This window comes from Alligator sinensis, unplaced genomic scaffold, assembly GCF_000455745.1.
Source record: "Alligator sinensis unplaced genomic scaffold, ASM45574v1 scaffold1052_1, whole genome shotgun sequence".
Lineage (NCBI taxonomy): Eukaryota > Metazoa > Chordata > Crocodylia > Alligatoridae > Alligator > Alligator sinensis.
Genome location: NW_005842971.1, coordinates 58,165 through 80,351, shown reverse-complemented (window position 1 = coordinate 80,351; position 22,187 = coordinate 58,165). Strand labels below are relative to the sequence as shown.

Genomic DNA, 22,187 nt, shown 5'->3' with positions numbered 1-22,187 from the left:
GCCATGTACTCCAAAACATGCAAGTTTTTATGCACTTCTTTTCCTTGAAGACAAGATGCAGCTAAAATAGCAACACTTTTTCTTGGGGTTTTTTCCATCCTTACATAATTTAGATTTGGGGCAAGTCTTTATTCTACTAATGATTTCAACCCCTTCCTCCAGCTGTTTGTTTCAAATAGCATGTCAGTTCATATTTTACACCATTTATACCTATTTTCCTTTCAGTCAACTTTGATTTGTTCAACATATACTGATATTTACACTTCAAAATACTTGGAGCATTTCTGGAGTCAAAACATTTAAAATGGATAATGTTGCATATAATCAGTGACTGGAAGCAAAGCTTTCATTTTTCTGTTGCTACAGAATAGAAAAACAGTGTTTTGACTATTAGTATATGCCTTGAAGAAAGATGTTTTACATATTTTAAACAGAAAACACTCACTGTTTACTTGACTCACAGGCTTTTATTTACATTGTCTACAGATAATTCTTTTCATGAAATGAACTAGTACATTTCATCTAAGCGAAATGAAACCATAATTTTCTTCAGCTGCCTGTTGCCTATCATTTGCTAAATTTAAAAACTTTCATCTGTTAAGTACAGCAACATTTTAATACAGAGCACGAGAATAAACCAAAAAGGTCACACGTAGCATCTACTAGATGTGATTTTTACAATTCAGTAGGTGGACTTTTAAGAAGTCAGAGGCACAGATACAAGAGTAACTTGTTCTTGTGCAATTTACACTACATTTAGCAAGGAAATTAGAAAAAAAAAAGCAATAAAGTTGCAGGGTGATTTTTTCCTGCAAAAGGATTATCAAAATATTTCTACGCCAAAAACATTTCGCTCCTCCATCAGTCCCCCAAAAGCCTGTTAAAACAAACAACCCCCCCAACAAAAGGAAAAACATGGACATTTTGCTCCGTTTGTCTTTGTGCAGTTCATTTTTACAAAAACAAATATCAAAGACTGAACATTTCAAATAATTCAACTATTCAAATAATTGCAGATATATTGCTGTTTTGGTAAGAACGTGTTATTCTCTCTCAATATACTTACCTTGGGATGGCACCGAAGATACTGTTAACACAAACCTTTCTTAACCAAACGGAGCTCAAGAGTGACCAGGTTTTAATGCAATATCGCTAGTAAAACAAAATTTGGAAAGCACTTTAAGCCATAAAGTGTGTACAAGTTTAGGGGGAGAAGAACAATGTCTTCTTAGAAGAACACACTTATATCTCATAATTGTATATGCAGTTTATTTACTATATGCAAAATTTAGACAGCTCAAAAATTAGCTCTTTTTGGCCCAGATTCATCTCTGATTTCTGGCTTAGAGGTATCATTCTATAATTGAAAGAAGTCTATTTCATAACCCCCTACCTTCAAAAGTAGCTTTTATCACTGTATGTCCATACAAGTCTGCCCCCTTTCTAAGAGGGGATGACAGCCTTCTCACACAGGAAAGTAGTGCACCTAATACCTATTACAATAAGATAAGGCATTAGCTAAGAGAAAGGAGCAGAGCTAAATATTTCCAGATTTTCTGACAGCTTTGAGACTTCAGCTGTGGAGAAAAGAGTGCATAAAAAACCTTCAAGTGGGGGGAAAGAAACCTTATTCACCCGCTGTAATATCTGGCATAAGGCTGCATGTAAAGAAGCATCAAAATCCTCAGCCCTACATAGAGGTGAAAAAAAATGGCACCAATCATTAACTAAACACCAAAAGAAAACCACAGCTAAGAACTCTCCTCCTACTTGCTTGGGAGGGTACTTCTAACTCTACAGCTGCACTAACTTTCCATGGTCCCAAGAGGGGTGCATCAATCAATTAGGAGCATATTGCCATGTATAATATGTTCAAATAAATAAATTATCTTCCACATTCTGAAATGCTCCTTCCCACTTGTGGCAGGTAGGATTGTTTTTGGGAGAATAAACCCACACAACAAAGTAACCTGCCTCCATTACAGTTCAGGAAGCTATAAGAAATTTAACTGGACCCCCAAACACTAGAAGAAAAAAAGTCAGATAGATATTCTTAAAATAAACAAAGTAGCCCCCCCTAAACACTGCTGAATAATACCGATACATAATATCTGAAATGATAACTGGAATAATGAAACTGCATATTCACTTTGGGGGTTTATGGCTTAAAACGCTCTCCCTCTTTTGTACTGGTTTCATGAATGAACAAAGCTGCAGTTTCCCAGAAAGCAAGGACAGACATGCACCTCTACTAGCAGATTTAGCACTTCTGACCAAATAAGACACCAACTTCTTAAAAATATGCCTCATGCACTGGACTGGAATTTTGTTTTAAATGTGAACTTTAATATGCTATTTCTTTTTAGAACTTGTACGGGAACCAGAGTGGGAAGATCCAGATGATGACCTGCGGCGTCTGAAAGATACAAATGGAGAAAGCATGCAAACAAGTAAGTTTGAATTAATTTCATCATTCAGACCCACTATACTTTATTCTACAATAGTTGGAAGACAAATTTGATAGGGGCAGCATGAAAAACTGAACAAATAACCTGACACCTTTCTAGGTTCATTGAAGTTTAATACTAAAAATGTAGCAAATTTAATGCAGAAAATATAATTCAATCCCTTAATGCAACAGTATTCACTTATAAAGTGAGCAATCAATGTATTACCCATTAAGACTTTCAAATATTGAAATACTTTCAAATACCCAGTCCTTTTCTACAGGATATGCTCCTAACAGGAGGAAATTTTACCAGGAAAGATGGAAACAAAAGTTAAGGAAAAAAAAAAAGGAACATGGTAGAATGGGGAAAAAATAGGAAATCTATTTTGAAATTATGAAAAACCAACAGGTAAAATTCAACCCTTTCCCACTTCATCTCAATTCTTCAGAAATTGCATCACATTTAAATACACCCATTCTTATTCTACATAAACCCAAACCTTTCGGGTGACCGTGATCTCGATCGTCTTTTTTTGCGATCACCAGACGACGAAGATCTAGAACGACTTCGCTTCCTGCCTCTCTCAGGAGAAGACGATGAACGAGAGCTTGAGTAAGATCTTTTTCTTGGGGTTGAAGACCCCCTGTAGGACCTGGAGCTGGATCTTTATTGATTAAGAAATAAATCAGATTTAATTCTTGTATAATATACAGAGAAAAACAAACAAAACAACAAAAAAACCCAAAGAGTCTATAACAGAGATCAAATCCATGTAGTACGTGCTATAGCAGCTAACAAATATGGGTCTATTTTGATACTTACTCCTCCTTAACTAATAATGAATAAGACCTTTTAATCTCAATGGAACTGGTCTGTAGTTTTATTAGTTGTGCTTTTCAAAATATGGGGCTGTAGACTAGTGGTTTGGGAGTCTTATTTCAGTTATTCAGAATTAAGATTTGTTAAATAAAAGATACAATGGGAGACCAACTATAAGAGGACCTTACTCTTGCTAAATACTTCAGTTTACAGAATGAAAGAGATTAGGAAAAAAACAAATCAAGTGCAAGCAATTTAGAAACCTGTTTCACTTTACCATTTTATATATTATAGTATGAATCAAGGCTATTCCAAAAATAAAGAGACTAAAATTGCAAGAGTTTGAAGACCTGAAAAATACTTGTGTCTACCCAGCAAAATTTGCCTGCTTGATTTTAACTGAGCAGAAATGTTGATAAAATGGCATGCATGACACTGCTATCCAGGTATTGACAAAAACAAAAAAGTTCCTCCCCACAGACACACACACAACACACACACTTGTGGATTTAAAAAAAGGTTGTCAGACATGGTGATAAAAAGGTAATTTAGAACTTCCTGGCTGCAAGCCTAATGTTAAATCCACCACACCAACAGGACTTAGTGCATACTTTTCTGCAGAAATGTTTTCAGTGTATATAGAAGTGTTTCCCACATTTCAAGCAGTTGAATGTACCAGGAAATATTAATTCCAGTTTTTAAACAACTGCTACAACCTAAACATTACACTACTTCTCAAGTGAACATGTCATCAAATACTGTCAAACATTTAGTTTTCTCTGTTTCTACTTCACTTTATATTACCTGTTCGAATGATGCTATGCTGAAATTCAGAGCTCAACATTTGGGCAAATGCAGTCAATACAGATGGTAGTACAGAACTACCAAGCAGACAAACCAGAACTGAAAGGCCATTTCGCAGAGGCTTTATGCACACTTCCACCATTTTCCATTCAAGAGAAAAGAGAGTTCCTGGTGATACTCCATGCTACAGGAGGATTGCGTTAGCAAAAGTTTGTGCCATGCAATGATTGCATGCTAGGCTGCCCACCCCGATCCAAATTTCCCTTTCTGCAATCAAACCCAACTTCTTTCAGAGCACATGGATACTCCACTTGTATGGAAAAGGGATGAATTTGCCACCTACTGCAAAATAATTCTGCCTACAAGGAAGCCTCAGTGAAGAAGGATCACAAAGAATACCAACTGATGCTGCCTCCTATGCATGGTTCAGTACTTGCCATATTTTAAAGAAAGGCTAACTCAGATTTCAGTGTGCCTATATGGACAATACTGGGCCAAATCTGCTTGCCTGAAGCACATGAATTGCTTCAGTGACTTCAGTGAGGCAATTCACCTAAGAAGTTGAGCAGTAATTTCATATATCCTTCATGTTTGCAAATGCAAATTCAACAGTTTTGTCTAACAGGAGTTTAGCGATATTACCATGAAACCCTAAAATAAAAAGAGTGTGTATTACTCTTTTTTTGCATTTAGTAGCCAAAGAGGAAACAGTAAATAAAAGTACAAGAATTATTTTAAGCATAAACAGTCAGATTTAACTTGCTTTGAAGTATTGCAGAACTGAGTTATCAACTTGCATATCTTTAGACCAGAGGAATCCTCACAGAGGGGCAAACTTGCATATTGAAGAATAATTGTTTATTTAATAGTGGTTACTTCTTGGACTTCTGACACTGGCAATATCCGACTTCCAGGGTGAAACCGAGTTAAATGCTCTTCCAGTGTCAAAGTAATTTTCTAATGAAATAAACAAGCAGTTTCTTCTGTTGCCTTTTAATTTCTCTCTGCAAAGCAGAGAGAATGCTACCTCATTCACCTTGATTTCGACCCACGAGATCTAGAATGTTCTCTGGAACTGGAACGAGATCTTGATCTGGAACTGGAAGAGCTTCTTGAATGGGACCTGAAACAACATGGAAGATTTTTTTCCAGTACTTGAACACGCTTATAAAGCACGAAGACTGTTGTAAAATGACATTTAGAATAAAACTAGTTCTTAATGCCAGTTCATTTTTGAAGTTACATTAACTTTATTTCATTATTTATGGAGAGCCAGCACTCTCTCTTACCTTATATTACAGCATATGGGCCAAGATGCATGAAAGAAGTTCTAGGTCCTTTGGTTTTTGCTAATGCGTTATCTGGCTATCTTTTCAAACTTATTTTTAAATGCTGACTAATTTTAAAATCTATTTAAATACTAGGTCTAGTCAGAATTTCATGGTATTATAAAGTGGTGTAAGTTAAGGCTTTTATGCAAGTTAAAGCTTTTATCAGGTTTTCTATCAGAGTACTAAAAGTTTCTTAGAACTATTAAATTGTGAAGTAGAACTTATTTGGTAAAAATCAATAAAACAACTGCACAACCATTATTTCATGAATTCAACTCCAAACCGTCATTTGAGCCTCACTGGGACACTGCAAGCTTGAAGTGTTGAAGTATATTAAACTAAGAGTTATAGGGCACCTCTACAGGTGACAGACCTCTGCTCCAACAATTGCTAATTCGCATACATCAGAGCAGATTCGATTAACAGAGCAGACTTTTTTAATGCTCATTAGTACACTCCAGCAGCTTCCGCGTCACGTGTATTCAGGGTCCCTGTGTCTCAACATGGTGGCGGGGTGCTTTGCATTGAACAAACTTTAACTAAAGTGCTCCCGCTGCCATTTTGAAGTGTGGGATGCTGAATATATGCGATGCTGTGGGTGCTTTAATTACAGCAAATCTCGGAGCAGCTCTAATTAAAGCACAGCCCGCACCGCCACCCCACCCCAGAACACGTGTATAGGAGCCCCTAGAGCCTGATATATTTTTCTCTAGGTAGATTTAAAGGATTTATTTTCAAGTGTATTTGTGTGATAGAATTATTTTGCTAAAATATTGAAATCAGATATTACCTATAACCTAAATAGGTACAATATTTTCCAAACTGGTGTCTCTTTAAAATGCAAAACACAAGAGGCACATAACAATGATATCATGCTTGAAATAATGATTTTGAACAGAAGGCATGATGATTTTTTCAAACACCATTTGAAAAATTCATTCTGCACCTCTCAATGTTACTTTTACCTACATCCTCTTCATCATGCTACACACAAACAGGAGTCTACAATTTTATTTCTGGCCAGAAAAATATGTACATTAAAAAAAGAATCCTTTGAAGAGCACTAAAATTCCTTCCAGACACACAGTGTATTTTCATTTTTATGAAATATAAATCTAAGGTGGTGCATATGGAGTGAAGTATCTAACAAGGCTACAACCAAAGAGACTCCAGAAAATTCCAGATAAATTAAGCTTTCCCTCAGTGTTGAGGTTTGCAAATTAGCAAATGAGTTCATATTTTCATTTGATTTGAAGTTCAGGTTTTTTTTAGCATGCTAGACAAGATTTGTATTCTAGTATTGCCCACATATGCAGCGTGCTGTTCAAACATAGGACAACACAGGCCTTTTGTCTGAGCTCACAATATCTTGCTTTACCTTCGAGAAAACAGATAATCAAAAAGCTATATATTTTTGAAAAAAACTGCCAAGAGTCGATTATTTTAGTTATCTTTATTTGCTTAGCTCCTTGTAGGCATTATGGCAGATGTGAATAAAAGGTATTTGAAGGAAAGGAAAGGTCTACAGCATGAAAGGAGGTCTGAAAATGATTGGGAAAGAAGCAGACAAAACAGGAGACAGCTGTTAGCATAGCTAGTAAATATGAATTGGCCAAAAAACATAAGGCAGCAAGCAGAGCAGTTAAGGTAGACAAGGAATATTGCAAAGTGCCATGAAGAGAGGAGAAACTTGAACTTTATGCAGTAGAACGGGGAAATTCAAAACATAAATTATGACTTGCATATAAATAAGCAGCAGAATGACTAAGCTTAAAGTGATGTCTTATGTCTGAATTAATCTTGCTTTGTTACTTCCAAGGCACTTAAAATAGCTTAGCTCAGAGTAACTAAACAGTTCAATGATGTGCCCAGAGCTGGCATATTTATTTACAACATGACATATCCATATTCTTTATATGTGATAAGAGCTTTTATCTGTCCTCCTCAAAACCCATACATGCCCACATTCAAATCTCAGCCAAGATCATCACCTGGACCTGCTGCTCTGACATCACTGTCCTCTTATTCCCTCCCTCAACTTCCATTTCTCACCAAATTAAGTTCAAGTTTCTTGTCTTTATGTTAAAGGCATTTTCCAACCTTGCCCTTTCATGTTTTGAATGCTTTACCTTCAGCTTTGCTGTTTAACAGCCCGTTTACTGCAATTGTGAATCTCAGTACCCTGATAAAGCATGCATTTCCTATACTCACCAATAAGCCAACAGGCCTTCAATTACCTGAGCAAACACATCAGGTTTCATATTTCATAAACTCTGGTGACTTAGCTGTCTCATAAAAATTAATTCACTAAAATAAAGTGACAAACTAAAGGAAGTTCCCAGATTTAGAACTGGTAAATAGAAGGCCGCTAGGACATGCTATCTACCTGTGTAAACTGAACATGTAAAACAGTTATACTATTTTACTGAAATTGTAAGTCAATCAAGAATAAAAGATGTAAAAATAAAGAAGTTAGATACTGACATTTTGCCTGGCGTTACCCTTGACCTGTACCCGTTTACCTGGACCTAGACCTTGAGCTTGAATGGGAGGATGAGCGTGATGAAGATCGTGAATGGGAAGATCGAGACTTAGAACGACTGCGCCTGTCGGATTTCTTTTTTTTATTAGCGTCTTCCTCCTCACTGGCATCAAGGTTGTATTTTGAGAGATCAGCATCATCTTCGTCTTCATCCTACAAAATACAGAACCTTAATTTTGTCTGAAGATTTAAATAGGAAGAAAATGTACAGAAAATAGTTTTTGTATTTCAACCGTTGTCTTCATTTGAAAGCACGATGTTCACTAGCTTTTATTCTATAGCAGTAACCACTACATAAGCTAGTTCTTAAAAAACTCTTGTTAGATAGCCAAATAAGCACTGACTGCGCACTGCTGAAAAGCAAACTGCTACTGAACACGTGGCCTTACGAAAGATCCTCAAAAACCTTCCTTATTAGTATATAACATAGCCAACCATAATGGTAGCATTTGTTACTGAGGTCCAGTAATTGTCTTAAAAGTTTTAAAAACAGAAACAAGACTTTATATTTGGTAAATGCCTAGTAGCAGTCCCAGATTGGGCTGAAGGCTACCACACTGCAGAACTAGGGTCTAAATGTGCCAAAGACCTCCTCTTATTCTAAGACTCACCTTGTGAGGTGTCAAATTCACTCTGCCCCTTGGCCAGATCTTTACTGTGGGGCTTCTTGCAGTCTACATATGTACGTGGTATAGGGGTCAGTGCAGCCTTCACTTGGCCATAAAAAAGACATGTTACCAACCAGGTTCTATTCCCCCATTTTTGTGGCATGCCCTGCCCTGCCCTGTTCTAGGCCACATTACATAGCTCTGGAAGCTTTAAAATGACACCCTTATTCTAAGATGGGGCAGAGGCAGGCAAAGTCTGGCCCATGGGCCATACTGGGCCTGTGGCAGACTCCATTTCCCAGAAACCCCTGCCTGTGCCGCTGCAGCTGGTTTTCATGGGGACCTGAGGAGCAGCTGGGTAGTGACAGTACAGAGCCAGGGATTCCATGGAGACTGGCCCTAGCAGCACTGGCAAGGTGCATGGCTGGTAGGGGAGCTGCTCTGGGGCTGGGATCCTGCGGCAGTAACAGCATGATCTGGAGCCAGGGCAAAGTTGCAATCCACTTCCACTGCCCTGCTGCTCCTGGGGTATCCACAGAAACTGGCTTCAGTGACATGGGCGGGGCTGCTGGGAAACAGTGGATCCAGCCAGCAGCCAGACTCCACGTTGCCCACCCCCATTCTAAGACATTCCACTGGCTTGGATGATCACTGTATAATACTAACTCCATGCGTATGTCCTTGCAGGATAATGGCCTGAAGGAACAACTATTATGGATTAAAAGGAAAATAATTGCAGTTTAGAACCATTTTTTGCAACTTTTTAGCAAAAATAAAGCTAGCATCATTTAACAATAATCTCATGCATGTAGTACCACTTCATGTTTGCTTTTTTTTTTTTTTAAACTTCTGAAAACATATGAAACAGTACACTAAGAGATAGGGGCCTACCAAATTAGAGGTGGCAGCCAGCCGATTTCATGGGCAAATCTCAGGGCTGGCCACCATTTCTGTGGGCTGAGCACGGCAGGGTCACCCCACACCTTTGATTGGCAGAGGGGCTCTGGCAGTCCCAACCCTCCCTGCAGATTGCCACATGGCCTGAAACTGCAGCTGAATTATCCTGCTTAAGCATGGGGAAGCCATCAATCCACACACTGTGTGTGGATTAACTGGTTTCCCAGGCTTAATCAGGTTAATTAGGTCACAATTTCAGGCTATCCTCAAGCAGTGGGCTCCACGATTTTGGCAGGCTTACGTAAATAAAAAAAAACCCAAACAAACCCAGAAAACAAAATAACTTACCAGCAAACAGAGAAAAGGGCAGGAAACCCTGAAGTCTTGGAACATGATGGGGTAGGGGGTCAGGGCTGCTCACAGCAGGAGTTGCGGAGGCTGCAGGCAATACTGTGGTTCTGAGCCACCTGTGGCAGGCAGCTGGGTGGCTGCACCCTGCCCAGAGCCCTGGACCAGCTGCATGTGCACAAGCTAGGACAGAGCTCCACGGACTACAGTGCAGCCCCCTGACTGCCTGCCACAGCTGATCTGGGATCACAGTGCAGCTGCCTGCAGCCTTCATGTCTCCTGCTGTGAGCAGCACCCCACCGCCCGACCCGTTCTATGCTCCAAGACTGCAAGGCTTCCTGCCCTTTTCTCAGCTTGCCAGCAAGATTTTTTTTTGGTTCTGTTTTTTGTGGTGAGGTCACCAAAATCACGGAGCCTGCCATTTTTCACAGAGCCCATCTGATTTTGTGTTTCCTGAAAAAAATGTGGAACTGTGATTTGGTAGGTCCCTACTAAAAGATAACTGAAGAACATTTTAGTGTACATTTTTTACATATTGTACTGGATTACAGAGATTAAAACAACTATTTTGCCACCTCAGAAAAACTCAATATTTTTTTTTTAAACTACAAAGGAATTATAGTTTAAGTGATAAGATTCCAACAGTAGCTATTCAAAGCAAAGCAGCAGATGTCAGGCTGACTTGTCTTCAATTAATCTTTTTTTAACCCCAAACTCTATCAAGATGCACAAGTGTTTGGAGTGAATAATTTAGCAATTGCTTATATAATGTGCAACAATACTGAGATAAGAACAGCAAAGAATAAGGCCTTCTACTTATAAACTACATTACAGTAACTACTCAAGGCATGTTGGTAGCAAAAGGAATTTTACCTCGTCTAATTTGTATTTGGAAAGATCCTCATCCTCATCTTCATCCTCTTCTGCTTCAGATTCTTTATCTTCTACTTCCTTCAGGATAGATGCAGGACCAACTGGTTTCCCTCGGTATTTTTTCTTTTTGCGACCAAACTGATCACAAAGAAAATTTATTTAATAAGAATGTGGTTTTCCAATACTTAGTTTCAACCATCCTAACAAAAGTAACACTTGTAATAATAAGTATCCTCCTAAAAGCTGATAGTTCATAAGACATATACACTATATTTAAGATTTTCCCAATCTTAACTTCAAATACAATCAAAATACACTGATGAAGGCAACTGGTACCATGAAACATTAGTTGAATGCACTGAATAAATACTCAAATAATCTATCTCGGATGCAAATTGAAAAATTACATGCATATCTACAGATAGTCTTACAAAGTCACCAAAAATCTGGATGTGAGAAAGCCACATTTACAGATGAGCTTTGTAACTAGCTTCACTTGATTTGCGAAGCAATGCTGAATATGTCTGTTTAAGGTGTGTAGGAAATCTGAAACTTATTGTGAAAGCAGTTAAATAATTATTTTTGGAGTTAACTTCTATCAGGGTAGAAAACAAAACAACTGCTCACTCTATCAACTTGATATTAATTCTAGGGCACAAATCAGTCAACAGGATGTGCAGCTTAGAAGACATGTACAACAAGCTTCTCTGTAACCAGAACCAGGGATGCCAAGTTAGTTTTACAAGCAGATTTCCCAGGCACATGCAAATGTCATTATCTACATTCCTCTATTATATATAACCTTACCTCAGGGTGGCCAACTTATAGTATGTGTGCCATAAGTAGCATGGGCAGCCTCTGCATAGCACATGGCAGACTGGGGAGGGGTCGGGCAACACAGAGGCAGATAGGGCAGGGAGCAGAAAACAGTAGCAAATCAGGCAGGGAACACAGGGCCGGAGCAGAAAGCAGAGCAGCGGACTAGGCAGGGAACAGAAAGCCAAGTAGCCAATCAGGCAGCGAAAGGGGATTGGAGTGGCACTCAGAGAGAGTGTGGGCTAACTTGTAGCATGCAGGCCAAAAGGTTGGCCCCACTGTCTTACCTCATCATATTCCCCATCCGATTCTTCACGTTCTATGTACTCAACATTCTCTCGTTCATTAAAACCTCCTCCATATCCTGCAAAAAGGTAGTAAGATAAATTACAAAATAATGTCTTAGACTGTGTTGACTGAAAGTCTTTAGTAAATATTTATGCTTATGCTAAATATATTTAAGTCAACAGTAAAAGTTTCTTACTACACAAATCATAAAGAAACCTATATAAGGAACATAATGCAATTTCATTATTTCCATTCAAACTGTTTTCACTGCCCTGTGTCAAAAACAGTTCCTTACATATCAAATTGCAAAAACGAAATAACTGTTGAAAGAGACAGCCCACTGCTGTTGTTTTGATGATTATAGCCCTACAGCCACCAATTACACAAAAGGGCTATGATGAAGCTACAAATGTATAACAAATCCCCATAGTGCAGAGTAACACCATGCTGAGCGCTGACTTCACAACTAGGCCATGCATCTCTGTTTCTCCTGGCTTAAGGCAGAAAGGAAATCTGCCCCACTATAACAATACTTCTGCCATCATAAACTCTAATCCAGCAGGGGAATTTAATATTTTGTAGTAGCCACTTTAAGATGCAGTGGTGTTAAAAACAACCCCGAGGAAGCTTGCACGCGACAGCTGCTGCTGCTCCACGTCTGGCCACTCGTCGCCCCCACCCCCGCTCGGCAGCACGCTGCTCTGTGTCCGGTCACCGGGGCTACAATGATGCAAAATGATTGAAAATCCCTGCCCTAACCTAATTTTGCTAAGCAAAGCTTGGCATAGGGCATAATCTAGCCCTAAAATATTACATTAGATGCATTATGCATTGCTTAACTCTACACCTATACAGTACATTTAAATGGAAGCAAATGGGAAGGGAAGGCCACTGTCTTTTTAAGACTGGGCATTAGTTGAAATAATTGTGCTTAAGCAAAAATGTCATTGATTTGACCAGGTTGCCTGGTAAAAATTCCATGTCCGAATTTTTTTTTTTTAAAAAGCAAAGCCTTATGTCAATTCATAAAATAGAGTTGGAAGGGACCTCAAGTTTATTTATTCCAGCTTCTTGCACAGAAGTAGGAGACACTATCCCTAACCATCCAAGACAGATATCCATCAACCTTTTTTCTAAAAATCTCCACTGCAGGAGATTTTACAACTTTCCCAAGAAACATGTTCTACTATTCTTCGAGTTAGGAAGTTCTCTCAAGATTTTATCTAAACCTGCTTTGCCGTCATTTAAACGTTGTTTATACCTTGGTTTCATCCTTTTCATGGCAAGGAAGAAGTTGTTCTCTGTGTTTTTTATGGCAACCTTAGGAATATTTGAAAACTGTTATATTGTTCTGCCATAATTTGATATGTTTACTTGGGATAAAAAGAGTTTTAACTCTACTTCTCATATTTTGCATTGTAACCCCTTCATCATCTTTTCTGCTCACCTCAGAGTGACCTACCATATTCCTTTATTACTGGCAATATAAAATCACAGGGTTGCAAGAGGACTGCCTTAAGAGATCCCCTGATGAAGGCAGGGTTTTCTCTGCCTATACCACTGCAGCCCAGTGTCAGTCTTACCAACACTTACAAATAGCCAGTTACAGATTCTGTTCTCATTATGTTGCACGGACAATATTGCCTAACTTTTGTCGGTAAGTCTCAAAACACTCTGCAAAGGGGACAAACTGCCACTAAATTGTATCTACCCAAATTTAGCTTCCCTATAAAAAAATAAGTCTCTTCCTTCCATATTATTAGTGCCACTTGCAAAAAAAACCCCTCCCGGAATCTTATCACGGGTATTTTGATGTACCAAATGTCACTAGTGCAGCCAAATACTGGCCACAAAGAGAACAATGATTCAAGAGAAGAATTAACATAAGCAGGCAAATTTTAAACAAAGATACTCTTTATGTAAATAAGCTAAGTAAAAGTAAACGGACTGAACTTTTTGTCCTACAACTGAATGATAAGCAATTAAAATGGGTTCTAAATGATCTTTTTCCACAACTAAGGAGCCTTTGGACTACAAATCCCTCAGAAATTTTGCACATTGCTTGTTGTTCTCATTGTTTTCTGATGCACTCAGAAAGAGTGCTCTGAACTGCTCATTTTAATTTTCAACTTAAATTTCTGCTACAATTTATTGTGGCTTATAAAGAATGTATGAAGTTACATGCATTTTCAATGCTTACTAGGAAAAAAATGTGAATCCAATTTAGTTTGCAGAACTATAAGTTTTGAAAGAAACTGAAGAGGATAAATTGTACTTTTTCTTCTAAGGAATAAATTCACCATTCTATCCTCTTCTCAATACCCTAAACTTCCTAAATAACAGTGCATATATTTTATTCACTAAGTTACCTAGTCAGGTGCACTATACCACACATGGGTGTCTGGTGCCTTTTGAGTTGGGGGGCGGGGGTCCCCCAGCGGCCAATGTTGCTTATCATAAAAGCAGCCACACCACTTCCAGAACTCCTGCGGCCACTTCTGGAAGCGGCATGGCCAATTTTGCTGGCCGATGCTTGCAGGGGAGGCACTGGTGTTCCCACCTGCCCCCCTGCTAAACAGGGAACGAGGCCAGACAGGGGATGCATGTTCACCCCCGTGCACCCTCTAAGTGTCACCCCTGGTACCACAATTACAACATAGTCAGAGAATCCCTTTAGACCATGGCTGTGACCCTCATGCCATTAAAACAGGTTCCATTGCGTAATGCAGTTATGAGTTTAAATGTATTAGAATGTGACCAAAGCTTTAGTCTGTTCACGAATGTTCTAGTCCAGTCCACACATCACACTAGAAATCTGTTGTAACCTATTCCTGATTGTTATAATTCTAGATAGGATGGACCCTATAGTTCACTGCTGTTCAACCTTTCTGGACTCAAGGCACCTCAGAAAATGCCAGTGCTTAGCTTTCACTTGTGCTTTGCTTACAGAAAAAGAATAGATCTATTCTTCTGTTGAACAAATTCTTTATAAAAGCTCATTCAAGTATTTTAAAACGCAAATAACTCTTACCTGTCCGTTCCTCCAACTTTGCATACTTCGGGGTATTACACATATTACATTCTGATCTTCTGGCCCAATTCACATTACCACAACTTCAGAGAGGAAAAAAAAAGAGAACGTAAGTATAGAATACCATATTCCTATTACAAATTTAAGGGGTTGAAAACTAAGCAACACTGCAGGATAAAAAAATAAAACAAGCAAACATGAAACCTAAAAGTGAATTAAAATAAGTTTCCCATGTTTTTAGTTCACTACATTAAATGGAGCTCCATATAAGTAATGTTTAATGTTGCAGCACTTCAGCACATAAAGAAGTCTTTGGGAATTCTGCCAGCATGCGGACACAGTAGTGAATCCAAAGTGCCCCAAGGGAGGCATGGGTATAAAATGCACAAAAGTCTAAAAAGCAAGTAATTTAATAGTAGTAACATTGGTCTCATATGATTAAGTAATGTCATTTTACCTGTAACAACCTCCAGGATCCCTTATATATAAAGAAAGAGTGCTTAGATAACAAAATGGCCATCGAGGTCAAAGAGTAAACAAAGGCACAAAAAGCAGCACAACATGGAGAAGGAGAAATAGAAGAGTATGAGTGATATCTGATAGGCACAAAGGGGCAAATGTAACTTGCAAAGCTCACATTTACTTAAAACAAACTAAAATTCAACATTTTCTAGAGATGGAAAAAATGTCTACTAGTTACATGAATAAACTGAAGAAAAAACAAATGCCCACATAACAGCCATCCCTTGAGGACAGAATGAGTGCAGAACTCAATTTGTTTCAAATGCTCTCTGGATATAGCCTTTTGTATAAGGGAGGAGTAAAAAAATCCCTTTAAAGACAGGGCAATGTAGCATTTAATATTTTTTCAAAGAAAATGGAGTAAAATTTGATAGTTACTGAATTTTCCTTTCTACTACTTTGCAAGTGGCATGTACAGAACTGAAGAGGAAGACTAATGGTCACAGAGCAAATCCACAGCTTTCAAGTTTTGGAAAACACTCTACAGTCACTACATTTCTAATATCTGGAGTAAAGTAAGAGAGCTCAAAAACATTTGTGCCAGTGATTCTGACCTATGCTTGAACACATACACACAAAAATATCAGTTTGTGCTGTTCTAGTCCTCTCTCACCAGCAAATAAACCTATCTGCCTCAAGGTGCAGGAGATTGAAGACAAAAAGCTAGCAAAATGAAAGCTTTAAAAGGTTAAAAAAAAACAAAAGGCAACTGGAGACTGTCCCATTTTCTTGAGTACACACCACACAACTCTTATCAGCCCTACTTGGAGCCCAAATTCTTAGATTAGAAACATTTTGCATATGCAATTATTCCAAGTCTACCAAATACTTGGACTGGTCTACATTTCAATTTTATGACATACGCAAGTTCCTGTAATTGCATACAGCATGTTTTTGTTTACTTATTGTAATTAACTTTCACTGGGTTAATACTTCTTTGGGTTACATACAGCAAATGGGTGGACTCAGGAAACCTAGGCTCAGGAAATGGGCGGATGAGAACCTGATGGTGTTAACACCGAAAATTGCAAGGTTCTCTGCCTTAGGAGGAAAAACCTGCAGCATCCTTATAGGCTCGGCATTGCTACGCTGGTTAGCACTACAGACTAAAGGGACTTTGGGGTCATGATTGACCACAAGATGAACATGAGCCTGCAATGTGATGCTGCAGCTAGTAAAGCAAGCAAAACGCTGGCTTGCATCCATGGGTGCTTCTCAAGCAAATCCCAGGACATCATTCTCCCGTTGTACTCGACCTTGGTGAAACCGCAGCTGGAGTACTGCGTCTAGTTTTGGGCTCCACAATTCAAAAAGGATGTGGAGAAGCTTGAGAGAGTCCAGAGAAGAGCCATGCGCATGATCAGAGGTCAGGAAAACAGACCTTATGATAAGAGGCTGAGAGCCATGGGACTCTTCAGCCTGGAAAAGCACAGGTCCAGGGGTGATCTGGTGGCCACCTATAACTTTATTGGGGTGCTCACCAGGATCTGGGGGAACATCTATTCACCAGAGCACCCCAAGGGATGATGAAGTTGAACAGTCACAAACTCCTCCATGACCATTTCAGGATGGACATAAGGAAGAACTTCTTTACTGTCCGAGCCCCCAAGGTTTGGAACAGACTGCCGCCGGAGGTGGTTCAAGCACCTACTTTGAATGCCTTTAAGAGACATTTGGATGTTTATCTTGCTGGGATCCTATGATCCCTGCTGACTTCCTGCCCCTCGGGCAGGGGGCTGGACTCAATCTTCCAAGGTCCCTCCCAGTCCTAATATCTATGAATCTATGAAATGTGAATCAAAAGTAGTAACCAGGTTTCACAGGCTGTAAAAATCATCTGCACTGTAAAAACTGAAGAATCAAAATTAAGTGTGGTCCAACAGACCTTTGTAAAAACACTTTCAGAAAAAATTAAATTGTTGAAATTTTAAACATGAATATTTTGGGGGAGAAATAGCTCTGAATTTATCTGTATTCAACACTTATTTTTCCACACCTTCCAAATATTTAATAATGCTTCAGAAAACTATAATAAAGTATGTTTTATTCTTATCTCTTAGTCAGAAAAAAATCCATTCACATATGGCAGGCTTTAGCAGTGAACTAAGTGTCCTACAGTTAAATGGACAGTTTAAGGCAGGCTGGCAAGAAAAACTTTGAATCTTATGCTTAACTACAAACTCATGCTGTCTTTAGAAAGAGGTATTTATTAAATATTGGTTTATCCGCAGACAAATTTAAAATGAATGCTAATCTAATGATAAACCATACAAAACACTTAAAAAATCACTTATAATTGAGGGCTCCAATTTCTCTTTCCTAATCAGTAAAGACCACAGCTATTTGATTCCATCAGCACCATAATGCAAGATACTATTATCTTTAATCCAGTTAATCATATGCACACTACAGATTATTTTACTATTTCAAATTGGGCTTACGTTTTACACTGCCAGTCATTTGCACTGAAAAGGCCACGGCTTTTCTCAGCAAGTGTCTTCCCTATTTCAGTCCCACCAGCTTTCATCATCTTGGCTTCAGTTGTTTTTTCTGAAAGTAGATTTAAAAACAGTTTTCAATAAATCATTTTCTTATAGATGTAGTATTTCATTCATGTTAGGGGGAAGAGGAGGAGTCTATTCAGGAAAGATAGTCACCTCGACCACATCTGTTACAGCTTGTTCTTCTAGCAAAGTTAACATTTCCACACCTGAAACAAAGGAAATATATTTTCATGAAACACATCTCAACACACCTGGTTCGTTTTTTTTTTTAAACAGAGGGAACAGAGGAAAAGGATGGAAGTAAATGTTTTCCAAACATTGATTATTAAGAATATAGTATTATAGAGTTTTCTTTTTCTTGCAACCTGAGTGTGCTGTGCCTGGCTACCTCTGATCAAAGAATGTCAGCTTGTCTGACTTTATCCCAATTACATAGGTGGTCCAATAAAAGATACCACTTTAAGAGATCCTTGCCTTCTACAATCTGAATAATTTCATTCTGTACTAGCATGCGAGTTTCCCTAACTTGATAGATTTTAATGTTAATAAACTTAATTCTTGTAGTTAAAGTAGAATTACTGCACAAACTATCTGAGAACACTTTTATCTTGGCAAGCTATCTTTAAGAGGCTGAATGTTATTTTCTAAACTGATGGAAAATAAGCTTAAATAGTGTATTTAGGTTTATTTTTTTTGCAACAAAAAAAAGAGGAAAACAGAAAAAAATCCCAAAGCATTAACAATTTCAGTTTTTGCCCACTTTCACAGTAGTAACACTGAATAACTGTAAACATCTAGCACGTCAGTATTTTTCTTTAATATGTTGATTTAGATACCTATATAACTCTTTAAATATAAATCTCAAACACAGAGCAACTCTCAAGTACTATAAAAAGGACTGAAGGCCTTCCATGTTTCATAGTAGAAGTTTACTTCCATATAGGGGTGCACCAATATAGATTTTGAGGACCAATACTGATAGCTGATTTTTAAGAAGGAATATTGGCCGATACAGCTGCATGCAGCTGGTAAGTCCGTTGTGGTGGAAGGGGAGGGGGGAGGGAAGGGGGCCAGAAGTGAAGGGGGGGGAGGGGGGGGGGGGGGGGGGGGCAGACACTGCCCAGGTAGGGTAGGGCAGGGCAGGGCAGGGCAGGGCAGGTCAGAGCCTTGGCTTGTCTGGGGGCTGCTGCTGCTTGCACTTTGCGGGGGCAGGGATGACAGACTGCAGATGGGGCTCTTCTCATCACCTCGGGCCCCGCCTCCGCAGAGAAGAGCCCGGTGGCACCCTCCACTGCAACCTGCTCCACACAGATCCAGGGGCGCACCCCCCCCCCAGTGCCCTCCTGGGGTACAAGCAGCAGAGGGAGCTGCCCCCCTTCCCCATGCCCCCGGGACAAGCCATGGCTCCGTTCTGCCCTGCTGCAGCTGGGTAGCGTCTGCCCCTGCCCCTCTTCCTCCCTCACCATGGGGGGGCATTGATCTGCCCTCCCATGCCCCTTCCTTCCCCACCTCCCCTTTCACCACAACGGACTTACCAGCTGCATGCAGCTCTCCACGCTGCCGGGGTGTGCTCCTCACCGCTTATGTGCTGCGCTGTGGCTGCACACACGGGCATTTATCAGCCAAATTATCAGCCACATCGGGCCAATTTCTGGTACAGCCAATTTTCTTTATATTGGTGCTGATCCGATGTATTGGTGCACCTCTACTTCCATATGTACTTAACTGTATAATTTGTGATCTAGCTCCTGTGATTTATTTCATATGAAGTCCCACTGACGTTAACCTGAACTTCGAGAAGGCCCAGGGAGTTCACATGCAAAGAACAAGCTGTGGGATCAGGACTTGCTTGCTCTTCTTACAATCTAGTTTGACACCTCAACCAACATTTTGTCACTTAGGAAAGAGACAGTCAGTTGTGCTAATCTGAAGTCAGGAAGAAAGCAGAGCAAGGTAACACCTTAGGGCTCATATAGGCATATGAGGAGCCTGCTCTGATGCACTGAAAATCTGGCGTGTCGGAGCAGATTTGATTAACCGTGCTCTGGGGGCAACCTTCTGCGTCCCGTGTATCAGTGTCCCTGCACTGAAAAAATGGCAGCGGGGTGCTCAGAAATGAAACACGTTCAATGAGCTTCAGTCCAAAGTGCCCCACTGCCATTTTTTCAGTGTGGGGACACTGACACACGTGACGTGCAGGAGCTTGTAATTAACCTGGCTTGCCAATTAAAGTGTCTGGCGCCGTCCCAGAGCACATATAAAAATGCCTTTGGAGCAGCAGTTCTCAACGATTTTAGATTCAAATCATCCTCAGGAAACGCCAACTCTTCCTGTTTTTACTCATTTTGTTTAATTACAGAAAAACAGTAGAGCAATTCGTCTGCTGCAAAGCCCAGAGCAGGACAAAAGAGTTTGGACGCTATGGATTTGGATGCAAAGTCCCTGGCTTCATCTCCTGAATCATGCCGGTGCTACCACCGGCGCTAAAGTGGCGTGCGCGGCACCCTCCTGTGGCTCCCTGCTGGAGAGGTGAGTCAGCCTCTCGGAGACACCGTATTAGGAGAGGGGTGATTCTTAGCAGGCGACAGCCTCCCGGCTCGGGGCTACGTTAGCTGTTCTCCATCCAATCAGGTAGATCCTAATTTTTTATTTATTTTTTTTAAGTCAAAACCTTTGCAAAAATAGATTTTCTTTTTCACCAAGCGGGAGCTCGGCTTCTGCCACAGGAAACTCTCTGGGGAAAACCCTTCTGGTAACCCAAACTTGGGGGGAAACTCAGGCCGGGGGGAAGTAGCTGAGCACTTCAGCGCCCCAATTCCCCCGGGCGATGGCCCCGCTCCTCAACCCCTCCCCCGGCCTGGAGGGCAGGGAAATAACGGGGCAAGAGCACAGCAGGCCCGGGCCGGGGGAGGGGAAGGTCAGCCCGGCCGGGCCGCTCCGGGCTCCCCCCGCAAGCCCCAGGTTGAGGTGGCGGGGGCACACCCCCCCCGGCCGTAGGAGCGGCCCCAGCCGCAACCCCGACCCCTCCTCACTTCTTGTCCGGGCAGATCCAGTCCCCGTCGCTGACTCTCCCCTGACGCACAGCGCGTGCGGACCTGCGCCAGGAAACGCGCCCAAGGGCAGAGCGCGGCCGCCCGCCGGGCAGGCATTGGACTAGACACCTGGCTGCGAGGGGAGGGACGGGGAAGAGCGCCCCAGCGCGGCCGGAGGACCCCGCGGGCAGGCGGGGGGGGCTCCGCTGCAGGAGCCTTGCGACCTGCGTCCCTGCAGCAGCAGCAGCAGCGGGAGTGCGGGGGTGGCGAGGGGCGTGGAGACGCCTCATTGCTGCAGCAAAACCCAAGTCATGCTCAGGGAGTCTTAACTGAGTTTGGGGCTTGCTGATGAGTCATAAGAAACCAGGATGTTGTTTTTCTCCGATTTAAAAAAAAAAATCAGTTAAAAAAAGTTACCCCAAGTCCACCTTTTTCTGTAATTTAAATGAAACGCCACTAATATATAAGTATAGATATAGTGGTGTCTCATTTAAATCACGGGAAAAGATGGATTTGGGGTTACTTTTTTTCAACTGAAAACTGGGGAGTCTTTTACATCGGAGAAAACCAGGATCCCTGCTTATGACTGCTTGCCTCCAAATATATAATTTTTCATGTTCCAAGCCAAATCGATTCGAAATCTGTTGAGTCATTCAAGAACTGCATGTGGCCCTGCTACTGGCAAACATCCTGCACCCCTGCCTGGGGCTTCAGCTGTTTCCAAATCCTTTGGCAGGCATCCTACATGCAGGCCCACGCCCGGAGACTTGGGGTTCGGATGCCACCGAGTTTTGCTTGCCTTCAGCCGTACGGCCGCAGGATCAAGCTAGGGAGGAATCTCCCGTTTCCATCAAGTGGGCGTAAAACTAAGATCTTCCCACTGGAAAAGAAAGTGGAAGGTGTCACAACCCAAGGGTGTGATTTTTGTTTGTGTGCGCTTCGGCACTGCTAAATTGTTCCCGCTAAATTGCAGCTTCTTTGCACGGTGGAGTTTTCTGCTGCAAAAGAGAACCCCGGTGCAAAAGAATTCCCGCCACCAGTAGCTTTCTTTGCAGGGTGCATTTCTTTGTTGCAGCACAGAGATGCTCGTTGCAAAGAGTTCCCACCATTTGTATGCTAATTCGAGCCCCATTATTGGCCAGTTCTAAATTATTCACACATGGCGGCTAGTGATTGGCTTGCTAGCCGTATAAAAGGCTTGAGTGGTTTCCGCCCAAGTTGGAGGACTCCACGAACACCAGGAGGAGGAGACTTCACGCTGTGTGAAGATCTCTAAGCGCTGCGGAGCCTATCGGACCCAGCGCATTTCAAGCAGGCAACAG

The 22,187-nt window shown here is 40.9% G+C and overlaps 1 protein-coding gene across 1 annotated transcript in view; it reads right to left on the bottom strand.

Annotated features, from left to right (window-relative positions):
• Window positions 1-447: 447 nt before the first annotated feature.
• Window positions 448-22,187, bottom strand: part of ZRANB2 (zinc finger RANBP2-type containing 2) — a 22,248-nt gene continuing 508 nt past the window's right edge. The window contains exons 2-11 of the mRNA XM_006036556.2: window positions 20,866-20,928; window positions 17,987-18,039; window positions 17,771-17,879; window positions 14,808-14,890; window positions 11,776-11,852; window positions 10,673-10,810; window positions 7,927-8,099; window positions 5,110-5,196; window positions 2,950-3,114; window positions 448-2,416 (exon numbers count right to left, since the gene is read on the bottom strand). Coding sequence (XP_006036618.2) covers window positions 2,353-2,416; window positions 2,950-3,114; window positions 5,110-5,196; window positions 7,927-8,099; window positions 10,673-10,810; window positions 11,776-11,852; window positions 14,808-14,890; window positions 17,771-17,879; window positions 17,987-18,039; window positions 20,866-20,928 — 1,012 coding nt within the window. The 3' untranslated portion in view covers window positions 448-2,352. The remainder of the gene's footprint in view (window positions 2,417-2,949; window positions 3,115-5,109; window positions 5,197-7,926; window positions 8,100-10,672; window positions 10,811-11,775; window positions 11,853-14,807; window positions 14,891-17,770; window positions 17,880-17,986; window positions 18,040-20,865; window positions 20,929-22,187) is intronic.